The 21,908-nt window shown below is 41.6% G+C and overlaps 1 protein-coding gene across 2 annotated transcripts in view; it reads right to left on the bottom strand.

The window, feature by feature from the left end:
* Nucleotides 1-1,192: 1,192 nt before the first annotated feature.
* LOC143293486 (mitogen-activated protein kinase kinase kinase 20-like) overlaps nt 1,193-21,908 on the bottom strand; it is a 52,762-nt gene continuing 32,046 nt past the window's right edge. For both annotated transcript variants that reach the window (XM_076604379.1, XM_076604380.1), the window contains exons 17-20: nt 17,166-17,294; nt 15,792-15,866; nt 13,288-13,567; nt 1,193-12,184 (exon numbers count right to left, since the gene is read on the bottom strand). In XM_076604379.1, coding sequence (XP_076460494.1) covers nt 11,370-12,184; nt 13,288-13,567; nt 15,792-15,866; nt 17,166-17,294 — 1,299 coding nt within the window. In that variant the 3' untranslated portion in view covers nt 1,193-11,369. The remainder of the gene's footprint in view (nt 12,185-13,287; nt 13,568-15,791; nt 15,867-17,165; nt 17,295-21,908) is intronic.

Genomic DNA, 21,908 nt, shown 5'->3' with positions numbered 1-21,908 from the left:
GGCAGATTGGGGGAGGATGTGAATATTCTGGGAAGGCAAAACTGAAAAAGAAGACAACAGAAAAGAAAGGAAAATAAGGCTGAAAAACCAGGAGAGCGATAGCAAGGAGGAAATAACTAGCACTGAGACTTCAGATAATTGAGATGCAACTCCAGCATCCCCAAAAGGGGATCGAAGACGTGCAGAGCTAAAAGGCAGAGTCACAGAGGAAAAGAGGAACGATTTTGTTGATGCAGCTGAATCAATCACAATCCTATACTTTATTCTTCAGGACGCCAGAGGCCAATGGAAAGACTTTTCAGATTGTCTGACAGCTACATTGGTTTTTTTGTTAGAGTTCCAACAGCCATTTACGGCCATCAGGGCAGTGACTTCATATCCACGGCCTTTCAAGGCTTGGCATAGGAATGCGGGGCCCAATCCTCTCCTTCCCCAACCGAAGTCAGGTACCCGTTCATACCTGGGTGGAGTGAGGAAAACCGGAGGACAGTGCCTTTTGCAGGGATACACCACTAGATCAAAACATGGGATCGAACCCTGAACACTGGATCAGAAGTCCAACACCTACCGATTCTGCCACGGTGCCTTCTAGGGTACGTTACGGCGCACACAAAAACAAAAAAGGCAAAGCCTTCATGGCTCACGTGCGATTCCTGTATCTTAAAAAAATTGTTTTGATAAATTTTTAAAAAGGGTACCCACTTTTTTTTTCTTCTCAACCACAGAACCCAGATTATGTTTGAAGCATTTGTCTTTGATAAATTCACTTGGCACATATTTACCTCATACCTTGACTCTTAACGTCTCTAGGGCTATGTACTTTAGCATACAAGCAAGCATGCATTTGTTTGCTCAGCAATATTCGTTGTATGCACAAGAAACTCCATATACTGTTCTAAGTTAAACAAGGTTCCAGAGTCGAAACTGGTGGTTTGTGTTCCTGAAAAATTACCCACACATTGCATACGGCTCTTCCCTCTGGTTTGTCAACTTTCTGTCACAATACTATAGTGTAGATATTTATTGCATATGATCGATAAGGTACTTAGTGTCATTTTTTTTAACACACACACACACACACACACACACGCACACACACACACACAGAGAAGAGAGAGAGAGAGAGCCTGTATTGATTTCATTCTGACACAGGACACTTCAAAGTACAGTACAAATAACTCAAGTTGCCACAAACATTTTCATTCCTCATTTTATTGCTCAGATAAATATATCTCCATAAATCAAGAAAGTCGACAAATTCATCAGTAATTGGAATGTTTCGTCTCAAACGTGCATATAATGATCTCAAGTCTGGCAGCTAGAACACATCCATAGAATCATTGGCATGCATGCTCAACATCATTATCTTGCACTGATTACGATTGTTTTTTAAAAACGTTCATTGTTCACAAATTTGACATTCTATTCTTAAATCTTTTACAGTTCAAAGTGGCAGATATATAAATGTCTTCTGTCCAACTGGAAATATTGTAAAACAAACTGAGTGAAACCTAAGCAACTGCCAAATTCACATCATGGCTAAGAACACAGGACTAAACACATAAAAACATCCAAAACCTTTGTAGTGTTATAAACAAGACACAAGAAATCAAAGGCCTTAGTCTATCCTTCAAAAACAGTCTATATCTGAAAAGGCACCAGAAAGAAAATACAACACAAAGTAATGATCAAAGCTGAAGGAAAATGCTATCCAAAAAAAAAAAAAAAAAAAAAATCCTGGCGATAGGGATACTATGTATACTGTAAAATGCCTTCAGAATCAATATCAGGTGCCTGTCATTAAGTATGCATTGGCTCTTTAGAGTACATAAGTAGGAAAAATGAAGCTGATCCCGATTTCTTCTTCGTTCGTGGGCTGCAACTCCCACGGTCACTCGTATGTATATGAGTGGGCTTTTATGTGTAGTAGTATGACCGTTTTTACCCCGCCATGTAGGCAGCCATACTCCATTTTCGGGGATGTGCATGCTGGGTATGTTCTTGTTGCCATAACCCACCGAACACTGACACGGATTACAGGATCTTTCACGTTCGTATTTGATCTTCTGCTTGCGAATACACACAAAGGGGTTCAGGCACTACCAGGTCTGCACATACGTTGACATGGGAGATCGGAAAAATCTCCACCCTTTACCCACCAGGCGCCGTTACCGTTACTTGTCCAACGCTTTAACCACTCGGCTATTGCGCCCGTCGATCCTGATTTAATTTTCCAGTTCCAGAGGACATTATGTGTAAGGCACGACCTGTGAAAACTTATGTATATTTTTCAGTTCTGTGTCAGCAAATTTTCCAATAATCAGCAACACACAAAATTAAAAGCTGACGACCAGACTCATTTTGCAAATTAAGAGTGCTACCCTCTTCAGCAATCCAAACATTTTCCATTTTTATAAAGAAACTGAAAAAATAGTTTCCAAATTTTTGTAAAGATATTACTAAAACTGGCCAAGGTAATGAGCACTGAATAACATAAATTATAAAACAAAAGCATACTAAATGAGCATCGAATACTAAAAGTCAGAAACCAAAGCATGCTTAAGGTATATCTTTATTTCATATCTAATAATTTGCATAATTACAAACAAATGCTACATGTGGGTACACAAGTTGCCAAAGTATTGACTGACCCGGCACATTCACTTGCAAATTAAAACAGATGCTGCAAGAGTGTTCTGATCACAGCCTTCTGCAGCACAAATCATAAACATCATGATAAGTAGTAGCAGTACCAACAATAACAACTCAGATAACAAGTATTCCACTAAATAACAACAGCAAAAATATGTGCTGAACTCGGAAATCAAGTAACTCCAACAAATAACAGCAACAATACATGCTGTTATTGCACGACCAACAAGTCTATCACCTTGCTCATTTCCTTAATGCATCCACGTCCAGGGCATTACCAAAACAAAACAAAACAAACAAGAACCCATCTTAGTATGATTTTGCATCTGGATGTTCCTCATTGCCTCAAGCCATTCACGGCTCCCATTTCCACTTTCAACTTTTGGTTGGAAGTTCATACAGTCAGTTTGTATAATGGCTGGTGAGTAGCAGGCACACATATGGATGCCAGCCACTGGACAGTGTGTGTCACTGCTTCAATGAACAAACAATTTAACCAACAACAAAAACCTGAGCAAAAGCAAAGCAAGTGAGACAAAAGAGGAAATTTGCAGCTCCAAATTTCCTGAAGGCAGGAATACTGATTTTAACTCAGAATGCGTCCCCAAAGGGCATACCCACATCAGAAGTTACCCCTGGAAATTTTCTGACTAAGGAATGCTGCTGTGTAAGGTACAAAGCATTTTTGCATAGCTGTTTGATATGCAGTTGATGTGGATCATCATCATCTTCTGCTGCAACAGCAGATGTGAACTGTGTACAACATGTGGTCAAACACTGCAGTGAATAACAATATCTAGCTGCATTTGGTAATGGGAATTACTGAAGAGGCCAGCAGATTGATTCTACCTGCTGGTAATGATATAACATTCTATCAGTGTTTGTATCTAAATTACCCAGCCATCTTTTGTTGACATATAAACACAATTAATATGCATGTAATCAGATTGTCATGCATGTAATCAGATGCATGTAATCAGATTGTCATGCATATAATCAGATTGTCATGTACCAACATTTCATTTCCATTTTGCCCAATAAAAAAGAGCAAGTTTTAATATGCAGTTGTACTGTGGTCATGAAATATATGCAGAAAAGGAATGAAAATATATTGAAAATGTGATAATTGTACTGAAAATATTCTGGAAATGTGATATATCTACAGACTACAAAACATCTGTACATGAAAATCATTTGTCATGCATTTTCCTGAACCAAGTGACAGCAACTTTTTTTTCTTTTCTTTTTTTTTAACACACATACAAAGTGACATGCACACATACACATTAGGAAAGTGTATACAAATATAAACCATGTTTGTCAATAAAGCAATCTTTTTTTCTTTTTTAACTACTATGACTCAAAATGTCCATGAATGATAATTTGTCCCCAGAAGCTGAAAAGCAAGATGTGTCATGTGTCATGTCTGCATCACTGGCATATTGTTTCCTCAGTTTCTGAAGTATTGCAATGTATAGAATATCTCCTATTGTGACACCAATCTTCAGATAAGAACACAGGAAATGATACACCTGATATAAGTCTGTGGTTGGTTTTTATGTATTATATATGTGAGAGCTTTCTTCTTTTTTTTCTTTTTGGAAAATTATGTGTGCATCCAAATGCTCAACACAGTCTCTCAACCCACAGTCAAGTCTGACACACATGTGAACAAGACAAAGGCTGAACTGAAAAGTCAGATATACTGATGAATGTGATAAAAACGCTGCCTTTATGACACTGACGAATAAGATATACATACTGCCTTCATGAAGCTGGCAAATAAGATATAAACACTGCTTCAAGACACTGGTAAGTAAGTGATAAGCAACACATCCATGCACTGGTAAACAAGAGATAGATACTGCCATTACAAAGCCAGCAGAATGATCTGTGTGTTTCCCATGTAAAATCAAAGGAATGTGAGTTTTGCTGCCAACCATTGGAAACACTGCTGTTTTTGTGTCAAGAAACATGAATAAGTTATGTCAACATCACAGCAAATTACATGTGAAAGTTAACAAGTGGTCAGTAAAAATTCTGCACTATTTCCATCATGTCAGAAACATGACTGTTCACGAATTAAACATACTTCAAGTGCCTGCCTCTCTCTCTCTCTCTCTCTCTCTCTCAGTATTATCTATAAATGATGGCATGTAGTAAGTCCACTGATGATGGTTTCTATTTGCCCAGAATTGTGGTGCCATTTTGGAACCAAATTTGTCAAACACATTTATGTTATCAGTCTTAAACCAAAGGTTTAGGGTTTCTGCCTAAAAAATATACCGGTAATTAGAATCGAGACAAAAACACTTCTCACATGTAAGCACTCTATTTCTGTTTATTTTCCCAGTATCAAATTTCCATTTCTATCGCTGATAGTGTTAGTTTGGGAAAATGGGGGTTAAAAAGGAATTCCAAGAGAACATTACTATAATTCATCATTATTGTTTTCTACCTCTGTTTTTTGTTTGTTTGTTGTTAGGCTTTGTTGCTGGGTTTGTTTGTTTTTTTTGTTTTGTTTTGGTTTTTTTTTTGGTTTGTTGTAGTTTTTTTGTTCTTTTGGTGTGTGTGTTTTTGGTTGTTGTTTGGTGTTGTTGTTTTTTGGTTTTTTTTTGTTTGTTTGTTTTATTATTTTTTTACCACTTATACTTTCTGTATGAAATATCAGGCAGAAACCAGAAAATTTTTGGGTTGCATGTTGCTTCAGTTCAGCGCCACCTTTGTTTTTTTCTGCATGCAAGTAGATATGTTTTCCTATCATAGTAGGTTTTTTTCAACATAATTTTGCCAGGGACAACCCTTTTGTTGCTGTTGGTTCTTTTACATGTGCTAAGTGCATGCTGCACATGGGACCTTGGTTTATTGTCTCATCTGAATGACCAGTGTTCATGGTCCATGTATAGGGGGAGAAAAATACTGGCGAGTGTGGGATTCAAACCAATACATTCAGCTTCTCTCATTTCCCAGGTGGACACTTTACCACTACGCCTATTCCCCACATTGTTTGCCTTTGTGTCATTTAAGTTTGTAAGTTAGTTAGATATTTCATTACTTTTAAAAAAATATATATATATTGAACATCTTTTTACGTTCGTTAGTGTGTTTCATGATGCAGTCCCCAGGACAAAGATTCTGATCTTGGCCTTCTAGGCCTCATCCATTTGTCTTTTCCCCAGTCTGACATTCCCCCTTATTGGTGAGCTGCATTTTAGCTGAAAGAAGGTGCAGTGCCTGGGGAATTGTAAAACCTACCACTGTGTTTCCAAATTTCCTTTGTTCTTTATTTTGTTTTGTGCTGATTCATTAGCATATTGCTCAAGTTAATGAGTACATTTTAAAAAATCTGTTGGCGTTAGCTATTCCAATGGCACTTTATTTTTTTGTAAACTATGATATACTTAATGTGGGGTTTTTTCTCCAAAACACAATGTAAAGATACACTATTAGGAAAAATAAACTATGATATACTTAATGTGGGGTTTTTTCTCCAAAACACAATGTAAAGATACACTATTAGGGAGTTTTCCTCAAAAACTCAATGCAAACAATGAAACAGCAGCAGTATTTTTATCAGTATTAATATTTTTTAAATGCATCTACATGAACACAATGAAAAGTGACCAGTAGAATATGTGAATGACTAGACTACAAGCTTCACAATATTCATTGTTTTTTATCTTGTGTATCACATACTGAATGAATAACACAACTTGCTCTCAACACACAATGTTCAACATTATATAAAACCTACGCAACACATTCAACACACACACAAACACTTATAGTTAACTCAACTCTGTCACATATGCAGCTTTCAAAGGTCATATGTAATATGGGGGTCATTACTGTTACACTGTCACAAATGCATAAAATGCAGTTAGCATATATGACATAACTTCTGTCACAATAGCAGGCACAGTTTTAGACTGAACACCTTGAGAATGAAAAAAAAAAATGTTTTATGAGTTCCCAAGTGAAAATGTAATACAGCTAGAGAAACTGTTCATGAAAAGTTGATTCTTCAGTTCTGTTTTTGCTGTTGACACAGAAGGATGTGTGTGTTTGTGTTTTTGAGTGTGTGCAAAGATAAGCAGGTAAAAATGGTTGCCATTATTGTCGTTCATGTGCTTTTGTTTATCTTCACTGTGCACAGTCAAAATGAATTGAAGTTTACAACATAATATTGTGTGCTTAGGTACAGAAGCGATTTTGCTCTTACTGTGTTGATACATTAATGGCACACTGTAATGATGTCTTCCATGAATTACGTGACACCTTTTTTTTTTTCTCCAATTGCTGAACGGCCAGCTTGACTTGAAAAGGTTTTGAGTGCGGGATTCAGGTGCATATGCCTCGGACAGCTGACTGTTAGAACAACTGTATAGCATCAGGAGGCCAGCCAATCCAAGCCAACGTAGAGCCTGTGTCTGCCCTGCGTGACTGTAACGCCGACATGTCAACACTGTGTCGATATTTTCTTCATTCTGGTAACCTTATGTGTGGTCACTTCTGCGCGGCCTTTGTGCGATCTTGTGTGGTCACATCTGTACAGCAGCCTTCATATGATCTTGTGTGGTCACTTCTGCACGGCCTTTGTATGATCTTGTGTGGTCATGTCTGTGTGGGCTTCATGTGGCTGCCCCTAAGCTGCAAGACTACTGTGGATCTTTTTTTGGCGAGGGGCGGGGGGGTAGTCTTATTTATGAAGTGCCAGAGTGTACTGGCATTACATCATCTGCACCATCCATTTCATCATTGACAGTATCCTCTGACTGTTCAAGAATGGGTTATTCATTCCTTAACTTATTTGTTATATTGCATTTCAGTATGTGCTGGGCTTTTCGCATTTGGTGTGTTTTTTTTTACTGCCTTAATAGAGACATTTTTTTAACCTGTATAGTTGTCAAGACTATATAATTTGCAGGAAAGCGGTGTGAAAGAAAAATTATCTTCAAAAATCCCTACTCAAATACATGCAGTCATTCACATAAACCAATCTGTGTCATCTGGAGAGCCTGCATTAAAAAACGAAGCACTGCTTTATGCTGTGCAATGTTTATTCATTCATTTTCAAATAAATTCCAATTGTCATACATGATTGTGTATTTTGAACTTTGCTTTTGAGTTACGTGCTATCAAATCAATTTTGCTTGTCAGAGATTTTGCACAGTATAAAGAAGAAGCTTCCAGTCTTGGACTAAAGGCTGAAGAGGTAGCAAAGTACTGTCAAGACAGAGCTAAGGAAGACAGGCCAGATGCGAAATGGAAAAAGAAAGTGAAGCTGCAAAACTTAAACTTGAAGCAGAGACAGCTCAGCTAAGAGCAAAAGTGGAAGAAATTGACAAAGCACACATGCACGAAATTGAAATGAAGAAGCTAGAGCAAAATTACGCATCTCATACTTCCTCACAGTCAGATGGTGTCCTTGATGCACCTTCTCATGCCAGTGCTCATAGCTGTCCCAAGTTGCCTCATTTGATGACAAGGAGGATTTGGATAGCTATAGGGTAGGTATGGGTAATGGTGAACAGTGTGTAATTGCGAATAATACATATACCACCCAACTTCGAAGCGTTCTTAATGGCTGCATTTCACAATTTGACGTCTGCTTCAACCTTTTTCTAATACTTTAATGTATATTCATTTCCAAGAACCAGTCAAACATCAGCTATTTCTGGCATTTCCGCACTCTTTCTTCTTTTTAAAACAGTTGATCTAATCGGATATGTTGAATGCGCATTACCAGTGCTGGGAAAATTAAAGAAAGCATATTGGTAACAGATCAGAATGACAGTTTTGAAAGGAATCTGCAAAATAATGTCGTTTGCAATTAGAACTTAGGATATTTTGATGTGAGTCTATTTGCGAACGATGCTGCACAGTTACTAAGCACTCTCAAAAGGGTGTGTTTGTGTGCAGTGTGAGGTGTGTGTGTTTGAATGTCTGTGTGCATGTGTGATCAAAACCAACAATACAACAGTCTGGTGCAATGTTCCAATAATATGCTATGTCAAATGAGTTAAAGACGTGCCTCTGTTTTAATTGTCTACATGTACCCAAAGCCATTGTTCGCAATTCGACTTGCTCGTTTGCAATTTCCCTCAAGTACCCCTGCTATTTCAAGCGTTGAAACGTTGAAAAGAATGAACAGACGAACTTTTCCTGGTGCAACCATTCGGAAAGAGCCTTTAAAAACAAAAGAACTTTGTTTAACTATCGTACAACATGTCATCTTTACAGTACACACGTTGAGCTGGTCGCTTCAGCTGGGTCGTTCACAATCAGGCATACCTACCCTATATTTCGCTTTGACTCAGAGAAACATGCTGCAGCGATGAACTGGCCTAAATCTGAGAGACACATTTATCTGGCAAGCCTGTTGAAAAGAAAAGCACTGTCCATTTTTCACGAGCTGTCCTAATCTGAAACATTGCATTCTGAGAAGTTGAAAGACAGTCTTTTAAAACGGTTCCATTTTTAAGTTGAAGGTTTCAGGAGGAAATTTCAGGCAACTGCTCCTCAAAAGGAAGAACCAATGATACATTTCCTGACAAGAGCACTACATCTGTTGGATCGTTGGCTGCATCTGTCTGAGGGAAGAAATGACTTTGACAATACAAAGGATCTGATTTTACTGGAATACTTGCTTTCTTCTGTTAGTCATACACTGCAGGTTTTCTTGAACGAAAAGAAGTTTTCTTCAGCTGTGGAGATGAAGGAAATGGCTGAAAGATTTAGAGAAGCTCATGTTGGACAAAATATGAGTTCTAATTAAGGTGGTTCTGTATGGTCAGCCAGTACTGGTGTCTCAGACACTAAATCTTTTCAGTTTCAGGCTAGAGACAATTTCAGAAGTCAGCCAAACAGAGGCTATAGAAAGTAGCAGCGCAGACAAGGTGGTCGTGGTGGATCTCAGCCTCAAAGAAATCAAAACAATGGCATTGCTGCTCAATCTGATGGTGGTGGCTCTCGGCAGATTTCAGACATCCAGCAATTCAGGGGCTAGTTTTATGGTTCGATCGGATTTGGGTCCCACTGAGAACAGAATAAAAAGGCACAACTGTCAGCAGACTGGACACATCATTACTAGAGTCTACATGGTAGAGTCTACAAATGTTGGGAGTTGAGACCACTAAATGCTTTGTCTGCATGGACTTGTGTGAAAGAAGCAAATCTTGTGATCACCCATTTGATGAAGCTGGTTCCTTTCTTGATGGTCAGCAGAGTGGTCAAAATACTTGTTCACTGTTCAGATACAGTGGGTGGACAACAGGTAGAAGTGTTGTTGGATTCATGATGCACAATAGTGGGCATTAAAAAATCTCAGGTTTCTGAAGAAAAATATACATAAGTCAGACCCTTCAAGTTGTTTTCTGGTCAAGTGTTATCATTCCCTGTTGCTTTGATTGATCTCCAGTGCCCCAATTTTTCTGGCATTGATGAGGCTTGTGTCACTGATGACCCAATTCCTGATGTGGTTTTGGGACAAATTCCAGGAGCTAAATTCTCAGTGCAAAGTGTTCCTGCTAGCACGATTGCAACAAGAGCTAAAGAGAATGCAGCCAGGAAACCGTTTCAAAAGTTGAATACGGCTGATGCTCCAGTTCCAGATGTTGGTCCTGCTGATGTAGAGGCACTGCAAGCTATTGATCCTAGTTTGGCAGCCAGTTTTGTCAAAGCAAGAGATGGTACTGTATATGAGGACAGTTTTTCCAGAACTGAGTTTGTGTTGCAAAACAGATTGTTGCACAGGAAATACTTGTCCATGAAGGCACAGGAAACAACACTGCAATTGACTGTGCCAAAAGACCTAAGATCTGCTGTTTTGCTTGCTGCTCATGATAGCATATTTTTTTCAGGATGCATGGCTCCTGGTAGCACACTCAAGAGAATCTTCCCATTTTTCTATTGGCCAGGAATGAGAAAGGATGTGACAGCCTACTGCAGATCATGTGATACATGTCAGCGCACTTATCCAAAAGGACGTCTCTGGTTTCTCTGGTTGGTCTGTTGAGTTATCACAGACAATATGTACCAAATTTTGCACATCTAATGGGACCTGTGGTTGAACTCATGAAGAAAAATCAGCTACTGAAAGTGAGATGGACATCCAGTCATCAAGAATTTTTTGACCAGATCAAGACCATTTTGTCACCAGATCCTGCTGTTATTTTGCCCAACTTTAGCAAATCTTTTGTTCTGAGGAAAGGTGCTTCAAGCCATGGACTTGGTGCTGAACTGTTGCAAGTTGGTTCTGATGATGTATTGCATCCAGTCATGTATGCAAGCAGAAAACGTCTGGACAGGAAGAGGCGGTATTCAGTCCACCATTGAACAAGAATGTCTTACCATTGTCTTTGGTGTGCCTGTGAAACATGTTACAATGCTTGAATTCTTGTTACTTCACTACATATTACGCAACAGCAAACGCCTCGTGTGGTCTGAATGCATGATATCATCACCAAGACAAAACCACACATCACACAAGCACTACACGTTGAACATGTGATGTCACGACCAAGATGAAGCAACCACACATTCCACACACACACACACACACACTGCATGTTGAACGTGTGATATGATGACCAAGAGAAAACCACCACACATGAGACACACACCACATGCTGAATATATGATATCATGACCAGGACAAAGCAACCACACACGACACTCATACACCACATACTCTCCCACACCTGGTGGGGAGGACGTCACATGACAGGTGGGGTGTCGGGGGGCCGGTCACTGACTGCACGACGCAAGCTGCGGCCATCCTGGGGGTCCTGTCCAGAGAAGGCCGGCTCACTTCGGGCCTGGCGACTTCCCTGTCGCCCCCACATCGGCTCGTCACGCCCCCCATACCCCACCTCTCTCCGGCCCCGACCTCGCCCTGCCCCGTACTGCCCTCCCCTGCCCTGTCCCCTGTTGCCGTAATAACCTCCCCTGCTGTTACCTCCCCTGTGATCATAATACCCTCCCCTGGGGTGATTGTTTCCCCTCCTTTCTCTGTATCTGTCTTCATGGAATGGCTGCCTTGTGTAGAAGTCTCTGTTTCCGCGATCTCCTCCCTTGTTTGTCATCTGCTCTCTTTTCACGTTCCCTGCACCTCCTGAAGGAGACACGGTCCTATCATCCACTCCATCTTTCCCACCCCCCACGCCCTGCACCCCTGATGTTTTCTTGCAGGCATCAGCATAGGACCCTGTGTTGTTGTTCATACGGTAATCACTGAACCCGCTCTCTGTGCTGGTCTGTGATCCCACTGAGGACCCTGCTTCCTCCAGCACAAACTTCACTTTGTTCTGCTTATCTTCGGCTGTGTCACCACCACCACCACCTCTTCCCACCGTCTCCGACAGGGCTGGGTAGGATGGGCCACTCAGGGATTGACTTCGCAGCGGGTGGGCGGAGCTTGGGATCTGAGGGTCAGGACTCAGGGTCAAGGTGGTGCCAGGGATGGGTTTGGCAGGAATAGAACCTGACCGGGGGCGCCCAGCCACAATGCTGGCCCACAGATCTGGTTGAGCTGGAAAAAAAAAACACACAAAAAGACAGACTGGATTGATATGGATACTTAGATAGTGCCTATCATCAGTTGGAGACCAAGCTCTAAGTGCTTTACAAACATGGGGTCATTTGCAAAATAGGCTGCCTACCTGGGTAGAGCCGACTGCCACTGGGCGCTCATCATTCATTTCCTGTGTCATTTAACAAGATTTCAGGCACGCACACAAGTAACATTTTACGTGCATGACCATTTTGTTCATTTACCCCACCATGTAGGCAGCAATACTCTGTTTTCGGGAGTGTGCATGCTGGGTATACTCTTGTTTCCATAACCCACCAAACGCTGACATGAATTACAGGATCTTTAACACGCGTATTTGATCTTCTGCGTGCATATACACATGAAGGGGGTTCAGGCACTAGCAGGTCTGCACATACGTTGAACTGGGAGATCGGAAAAATCTCTATCCTTTACCCACCAGGGGCCGTCACTGAGATTCGAACCCAGGACAGATATTGACCACTTCCACTAAACTGCTAGTTAAAAGACTGGACCCATTGAAAAAGAACTGGATATTCATCAACCGCAATCTAAAAAGAAATCTGTCATTTTGTCCTCTTTGGCAATGCTGATATATTCTATTTCAGGGTTGGAATCAGCAAGAGTTTGTCTTCACATCCCAGAGTCACTTGAATACATGTTTTAAATTGTGTCAGGTGAATATTTTGAAAACATTCGTATTCCTTGTCAATCCTAATGATGAAGGAATTATTCTTCTGATACTTTACTACACTTATGGTACACACACAAGCACACACACATGCACAACACACATAAAAATACATACATGCACATGTATAGACACACACACTCACATGCACCCCACTCCCCGCAAACACACACACATGTATGCACATACACACTCACAAAAATATATTCACACAAAAACACACACACCCTCACCACATCTACACAAACACACATCCACAACAGACATCTAAAAACTACACCCACACCCATACCCACACCAAAACACACACTTCCCCCTTCCAACCTCCTCCCACCCCCCAACCCACTCCCCCCCCCACCCCCCCAAAACATACATACACACATACACCAACCTTTCGAAGTGCTGGGCAGAGTGACAGGAACGAACGATTTCTTCCACACCCCTTGCAGCGAGGAACTGCTGCTGCTGTGAACCAGACGTCCACGGCTGGGCACTGGGGAAACGGAATCCGACATCCCTGGAGAGACCACGGTACCACTGGCCACGCTGCTGGTCGGGGAGCTAGCCCTTGTGTGCTCCAGGGTTAGGGACACCGTTTTCTGTGTGGAGCACGAAGACCTGTTGTCCAACTGGTACAGGAAGTGGGTCGACTTCGGCTTCAGCACACAGGTCTGTTGGCAAAGCAAAGCTTTCAGTGGAGAGGTGGCCTAGTGGCAAAGCACCCACCCAGGAAATGAGAGAATCTGAAGGAGTGGGATCATATCCCACACTCTCCAGAATTCCCCACCCCCACCCGCATCCACCCATCCACAACCCCTCCACTACGCTAGACATTTGGATGAGACAATAAACCAAGGTCCCGTGTGCTGCAGTGTGCACTTAGCACATGCAAAAGAACCCAAGGAAACAAGATATTGTCCCCGACATGGTATGTCAGGATTTTAAACTGACATAGTGTGTCCGTGTACACGCATGTTATGTTGGGTCATTTGCACTACTGCGTTTTCAGTTTCAGTTTCAGTAGCTCAAGGAGGCGTCACTGCGTTTGGACAAATCCATATACGCTACACCACATCTGCCAAGCAGATGCCTGACCAGCAGCGTAACCCAACGCGCTTAGTTAGGCCTTGAGAAAAAAAAAAGGGGGGGGAAATAAATTACAGATAAGCTTACGTGTTTACAATGAGCCTGTGATTGCACAACTTAATTTCCATGTGGATTAATAAAGTGTTTTTGACTGATTGATTGATTAAATAAATAAATAATAATTATGATATAAAAAAGGTAGTAGTAATGAAAATAATAATAAAATAATAATAATAATAATAATAAATAAATAAATAAATAAATAAGACAACAATGATGATAAATAAGCAAATAAATGTAAAACATGAAGACACACATTCACACATACACCCACACATGCATAACAGATATGCACCAAACACGCAGTTTCACAGATATGAAAGCACAGTCAAATACATATAAATGTACATGAGCTCCAACACACACACACACACACACACACACACACATTACCCTGCACCTCCTCTACCCCCCTCCTCCACACACTCATTTCTAGTCTATGTATCGCAGCTTCCACGGCACACACACACACACACACACACACACACAAACACGCACACACACACACACACACACACAGATGAACGCTTACTTGTACAAGCACACGCACACACGCCCATATCTCCCACCCCCAACCCCACACACATATATACAAAGACATATATATAATATATACGTTCCGATATCCTGTTGCTCCCACGTTCCAATATCCTGTTGCTCCCACTACTGCGTTTATATAAAACAAGTCAAAGAGACAATAACTCAGTTAACAACTTAAATGAACATGATAATCCTTTTGTGGTTACCTCCATATTTCCATATACAACCAAATCAATGTGCTCATACCAACGCTTGTGACATCCCCAAATCATTTCAACACATATCAATGTGGATATGCCCATCATATAAGTATTCCATATTGATAGAAGTTACCCATGTCACATCCACAAGTGCTTCCAGATTGTGGAATTTTGTAATAAACGTTATAGACAACAAAATAAACAAACAAAACAGTCAGCAGACCAGAATCAAGATTAAAACTTCACACAAATGAAAACACATTTTGCAAGCTATCTTTTTATTCTTCCCAGCCGGAGGTATAGTACAAATGGATGTGGGTGATAATGATATATTTAAAATAAGCTTTTGGGGCTGGTTTTTGCTTGAAGAATGCTCTGAATTCAGGATGGTTTAGGTAGATACATCAGGTAGACTTCTTTCAATGCCGGTGAGTTTTAAGATCAAAGTTTTAAAAACTGTCCTTAAAGTCATTCAAATGGACACCAATAAGCCATACAAAGAACCAACAACAACAAAAAATCAGAAAAACCTTGCACACCTTCATTTTGAAAAAGAAGAAAACACAAGATTTCTTAATGAAGCATCAAGTGTATGACAATGAGCATGAAAGGCCACAGAATTTGGGAAATTTATTTGTGTATTGATGATAATGAGGATGATAATGATGACAATGAGGCAACGGAGATATGATGTAGGTTGAGGACTATGTGACATGGCTGTACTCTACGCTCTTTTGATAATGTCCCACTGTCAACCAGGCCCAAGATATACAGACACCTGCAGTGCTGGTCAGGAAATCTGAGCAACATTCCCAAAGAAATTTGTTGTGACAAATACTTAATAGCAATACAATAAAATGCAATACAAAGACAAGACAAGACAATACAAGACAGGATAAGACAAGACAACACAAAACAAGGCAATACAATAAAAGAAAAGATAATGAAGGCGACAACACATCGGCCCCTGTCATGGAGGCAGTATAGGCCTACAGCAGGCAGCACTCACCTCGTAGCTGACCACACACTCCACAGTCATGTTTGGCACAGTGCCCTGACACCACTTGTCCATGATGAAAGGAGGCTGTCACAGCATGCACACATGCACGCGCGCACACACACACACACACACACACACACACACACATGCATGCATGCATACACACACAAACACATGCACACACACACACACACACACACACAGCATCAATGAAATAGCCAGTGCTACAATTATCAATACACTCTGCTCATGTAGAACACTTTACAGGTGACCATCACAATGGCAATGAAAATATAACTATTTAGACACGAACAAAAGCTACTGAGAAAGCTCAGGCTGTATGACCATAATGAATGATGGATGTCCTGGTCTCAGTGTTTATTAATTTGGGGTTGAAAAACCACCAAGGCAACCATGTGTTTGTTCTGTATTGTCCATGTGTTCTGTGTGGCTTATTCAGGATTTAAGAAGCTATGCCAGTCATGAATAAAAGCTAATTTGTGTTTGCACATTTCTTCTGTAATTGCTGTTGTGCGCACATGTCATATGACAGGTATAAGGACAAGCCTGGCGCTTCCTTTCCTGAGGAAGTGTCTGGGTTTGTTCCAATGTGCCTTTTGTCTGCATGTGTGCTAGCTAAATTGGTAGAGTAAGCAGCAATGGCTTGAAGTTTCTTTATAGCACAGCTGAGTCAAATCGGGGCTGGAAAAAAAAAGTAAAGTAAATACTGATGCAGTAGAAGCTAAAAAATCAAGAATAAGAATATAAAAAATAAAATGAAAAATAATAAGTACATCAAACAAACTGGAAAATAAAATTAGGCACAAGTACAGTTTCATCCATGCACCTAAATCCAGACCATACCTCTGACATCCATCACTTTTTTGCCAGAGGATTAAAAAAAACTTAACCGAATATAAACATAATTACATATCATACATAATACACAAAATTATATTTTATAACTGGCATACCAAACTGAAAATTTCCAATAGCACCTCACACATCCTAGGTATTCTCAGCAAGATCCTTCCAGGCATGGCTCAGCAAGAAAACTGTAAATTCCAAACGGAATTATTTCTACATGATGTTTCAGTTTTTAATGATATATAGACTAAATGCCAAAACATGAAAAGTGGAGGAAAATCATACAGCTTGAAGACAGCAAATACAGAAGTTATAATAATCATGAAAATCTTTTCTTTCTGAAACCCAATAATGGCAAAAGTACATTTGATCAATATGGTATCTTTAGAAAATCGAAGTACTTTATACTAACACGTCAGACACAAAGCACACAAACACACACACACACACACACACACACACACACACACACACACACACCCCCTTGAACACACACGCATGCATGCACACACTCACATAGGAGAGCCTGAATGTGCCGAAGGCCGGGTTCTTGCAGACAAAGGCCACATCATGCACCAGACACATGGGGTTGGTTTCCACTGTGTCTTCCTCATCCAGCTCCATATACATCTTCCACTTGCTTTCCTGTATGTAACAGTGCTCATCATTTAAAATGCTGCCTTTCCTTCAATCTTTTTTTTTTTTTTTTTTTTTGTTGTCTGTCATTTATTTGTTGCAGTTGTTTTTATGTTTATAAATTGGTAGGGTTCCCCCCCCCCCCCACCCCCCTTTTGCAGACAATCCAGACAGTTCTGAGCTTGTTTTTTAGACTCATGATTTTCCCCCCTTCCCTCAACTCATCTGAAATATATTTTTTTTAAAGTTTTTATGTTGTTGTTTTTCTATGCATGCGTGCGTGTGTGCGTACGTGCGTGTGTGTGTGTGTGTGTGTGTGAGCGTGTGCGTATATGTGTGAGTATGCAAATGTGTGTGGGTGTGTGCATGCTTGTATGAGTGTGTAAGTGTGTGTGGGAATGCACAAGATCACTGAATGCAGCCTATTCTATTGTTATTTCAATTGCTTTTATTCTACGTACCTTTCATTTATATTCCATTTTAATGAATATTATGTTTATTTTATTTCAATGTTTAAAGGCCAGCGTATGTATTCATTTTAGAATAATAGTCAATCATATCTATGGCTGGATCTGTTTGTTTTCAAAATATTTATTTTACTCGAACAGATGAGTTTCATGTTATGTGTGCAAAGTGTGGTTCATCTCAATTTTGTTTATCTCTACTGATTCTCTGTGTTGTTTTTAGCTATTAAGGTAGATCTATTAGTGGTGTGGATTTATTAGTTTATTAGTGGGGTGTGTGTGTGTGTGTGTGTGTGTGTGTGTGTGTGTGTGTGTGTGGTGTGTGTGTGTGTGTGTGTGTGTGTGTGTGTGTGTGTGTGTGTGTGTGTGTGTGTGTGTGTATGTGTAGTGTGTGTGTGTGTGTGTGTGTGTGTGTGTGTGTGTGTGTGTGTGTGTGTGTGTGTGTGTGTGTTTGTGTAATCTGTGTGTGTGTGTGTGTGTGTGTGTATGTTGTGTGTGTGATGTACCTTTTTGTGCTGTCAATAATATGTATTATATCTTTAAAATGTTTTATATATCTGGGTTGTTTTTTTACTGTAAATCGCGGTGAGCCACTCTTGAAAGTGGTGAACCGCATTATATAAGCCTCCAAATTATTATTACAGGGTCTTGACCAGCACGTTTGGTCTATGCGCAGGTCAGGCATTTGTTGATTTGTTTTTTTTAAAAGCGAACGTGGTGTAGGGTATATGAATCAGTCCACACACTTTTACACCTCCATGAAACTGAAACCATCAGACACCAAAGGCAGCACGCCACAGGAGCCAGGGTGGCTGCCACAAACAGCAGGAGCAGCCATAAACAGCGCCATCAACCACAGCACCAGGGGCGACGGGATACCCCTTCAGCCACAACACGCATTCTACACTGTCAGACACAAACCGCTTACAACGCCATCACAGGCTCCCCTGGGCTCCTGCCCCTGTCATTTTCTGCCCATAACCACCTGCCGGGCAATAAACGCAGCAACCTCAGGGACTGGCTCCCCAGTCCCCAACACCCACACAGGGGCTGGTGATGCCCATTGCAGACACCACTGCGAGACGTAACCACCACCATAGCTGTTGGGTTATGCCTGCTGCATGAGCGATGCTGACTGACTGGCACCAACACTCTGAAATTCACTTTCAATGAGGTGTCAAAGCATGCCGACTGATCCATATACATTACAGCACACCTGTTTTTGATTTTTTTTTTTTCTTAAAGGGAGCAGATGCCTGACCTTCACATAAACCCAACTCGCTGGTCAGGTCGGGAAAGCCTATCCCAGATTAGTGTAAAACATTAACATGAAACGATGGAAAGATTAAAAACTGGCAGCAACCAGCTGCTGTGGCGAAGTGGTTAGCATCGCGGACTGACGGCTGGGAAGACGCGGGTTCGAATCCCAGTGGGGGTGGGTTTTTCGGCCTGTGGCCGGCTCCTACCCAGAGTTGAGTGTGCTGTAGGCTTAAATGGGGAGACTGGAATCACACAGTCGAGTGTCATCCACTTCAAGGATGCGTCTTTGGGTGTGTTGCTCTAATTACCTGACCAACACTGCCAGTGCCTGTATCTCTTGGGCCTGGTTAACGCCGGGATATCATTATGACAGGAAGCGTAGAGTACAGTCTTGTCACGCAGTCCCAAACCAAAACGGACCTCCATAGCAACATCGTCATCATCACTGTCATCCTCCTCATCCTTCATCATCATCATCAATATAAACAAAACAGTCTCAGTCTGTGGCCTTTCATGCCCTGCTCTCAAGTGACCTCAGTTTCGATACCCCTCCACTTCTGTGCTTGGGGTGAGTCCTGTCAATGTCTTCAGTGTCAGCAGATTTGTGTGGGGCTGTTGTTTGAGGGACATGGTGGCGGTCTCCACTCTGGGAGGGATGCTCACTCAGTCTGGCTCTGCGACTAAGCCATTATTGTCATTAGTAGGGGGCTTAGTAGGTGGTGTCCTAAGTATGTTGAATCAGAACAGGCACCACTGAATACCACCAAAGTGACCCAGCAGCAGTGCAGGGTCTCCTCTAGTGTGTGGCCTCCTGGCGACCTAACATCAATGGTTCCCTGCAGACTGCTGACGCTGGAACTGTGACGGATGAACCCAGGTGTGGCCATGTATGGGGGAATCTAAATGAGCAGCGTGGGAGTAATGCCACTGAAACGGTGCAGATGATGGGGCAGCAAAAAAAACAAAACAAAACAAAAAAAACAGGCAAAAAAATATAACAAAGTAAATGATAAGATTTCAGAGTACACTGAAAGCAGAGCACTCATTCTGACCATGTACAGCTGTAGCTGGGACATGACTTCTGTTTGTATTGTGTTGTAAATTTGGGCTGCTCCCCCAACCCCACCCCACCCCCCACAGTGCTGCACCACCTTTTTTCTGTCTGCAAGTGTATTCAGTATCAAAAAGAATATTTCTATATAATTTTCCCAGGAAGAACCCTTTTGTGGCTGCAGGTTCTTTTAAGTGCACTAAGTGCATTATGCTGCACACAGCACCTCGGCATTACTAAGTGACACAAAGACAAAAAGAGAATGAGAGAGAATGAGAGAAACACAGACACATGACACAGAAAGGGAGACAGAAGGAGACAGGCAGACAGACAGTCTGGCACTGTGAGAAAGAAAGGAAAATGCTGCTGGTCAAAAAAGTGTGCACACTGTCAGACAATTGTGAAAATCATATGCCACAACAAGATGCAGATCTTTCTCTATTTTATCTCAACTTCTTCCTTCCCACCCCCTCCACCCCTTCCTCTACCACGCACACCCACCATCAATCACAACAAAAACCGTGGGTTTTGGTATCTCCCTGTATGAATAATTCAGTCAGCTGCTCTCTCTCAGGCCTTGTCGCCTTCTGTTTGTTTTGCACCAAGTCCTTGTCAACACAAAGAAAACCTCAAGACTTGGATTCCCAGATACTGTCACACACCCAGCTTCTCCCCCTGCCCCCTTGCACACAAGCACACACACACACACAAACGCACATACACACTGGCAAACATATGCACACACACACACACACACACATGCACGCATACACACATACACACACAAAAATCGTGCGCACACACACATATATATACAGTCACACACACACACTAACACAAGCTCACATGCACACACATGTACACACACACACACACACACACACACACACGCACAAACACACACACACAAATCTATCCCCAGAGACAATCCCATCCAGTGGAGAGGCTTGGGGGTTGGGGTGTGGGGCGGTGGGGGGGGGGGGGGGGGGGGGGGAGTAGGAATCCACTGGCGTTGTGCTGTGCTGATTGCTACCGACAAGTAAGAATCTCCACCAAAAGCCTCTGCCTTCACACACACTATCGCCTTTCTGTCTTCCATTATCTCTTCACTCACTCCTTTCCCTTTATCATCCTGAAAAGCTAGAGTTCTGGAGGGGAGACAGGGGCTCTGCTTGCCTGCCTGCCTGCCTGCCTGCCTGTCCGCCCTCATATCTTTCATTGTCTTTGCCCCCCATCTCCCCCTTCCCCTTCTATCTGCTGCAGTGTGGGGCAAAACCAATTCCCTTACTTCCTGCTGCATTAGCTGCTCAATCCTCTCCCACCCCGCTCAAACACTGCCTTTTGTCTCTGATAAAGGTACACACAAAGACCAACCTGATGAGGGACACCCGGCTAGTCAGGTGGCAAGGCAGATTAGAAGTAAGATGGGTGAAGGGGTCGTTGGAAAGCAAAGGGAACCAGTTTGGCTTTTGCAGTTACCATCTTGTGAGCAAGTTATTTTCTGAGTGAGAGATGGGGAAATTCTTGATAAAACTCTTGACAAAAGTGTTTGGTTAGTAATGTTTCAGGTTTATGCCTGACTCTACCCCTAACCCCCAGCCCTCCCAAAAAAGGCTCGATAAAAAAATTGTTAAAACAAAAGTAAGAAAAATATATGACCCATAACTAATACATATCACTACAAGTGCAAGAAAAAAGACTTGGAGAAAAAAAACCATATGGCTAACAAATTCAACAAAGAAAAAACCCATGATTTATGAGCATCACTACAGTCATAATAAAAGCAACCATTCACACCTTCCAGTAAAGAAAAAGGAGGATGCAAAACATATCAGCACAGCACCCAAG

Source organism: Babylonia areolata, chromosome 19 (genome assembly GCF_041734735.1).
Source record: "Babylonia areolata isolate BAREFJ2019XMU chromosome 19, ASM4173473v1, whole genome shotgun sequence".
NCBI classification, from domain to species: domain Eukaryota; kingdom Metazoa; phylum Mollusca; class Gastropoda; order Neogastropoda; family Buccinidae; genus Babylonia; species Babylonia areolata.
The sequence above is the reverse complement of the archived record's forward strand: the minus strand, read 5'-3'. Positions and strand labels throughout refer to the sequence as shown.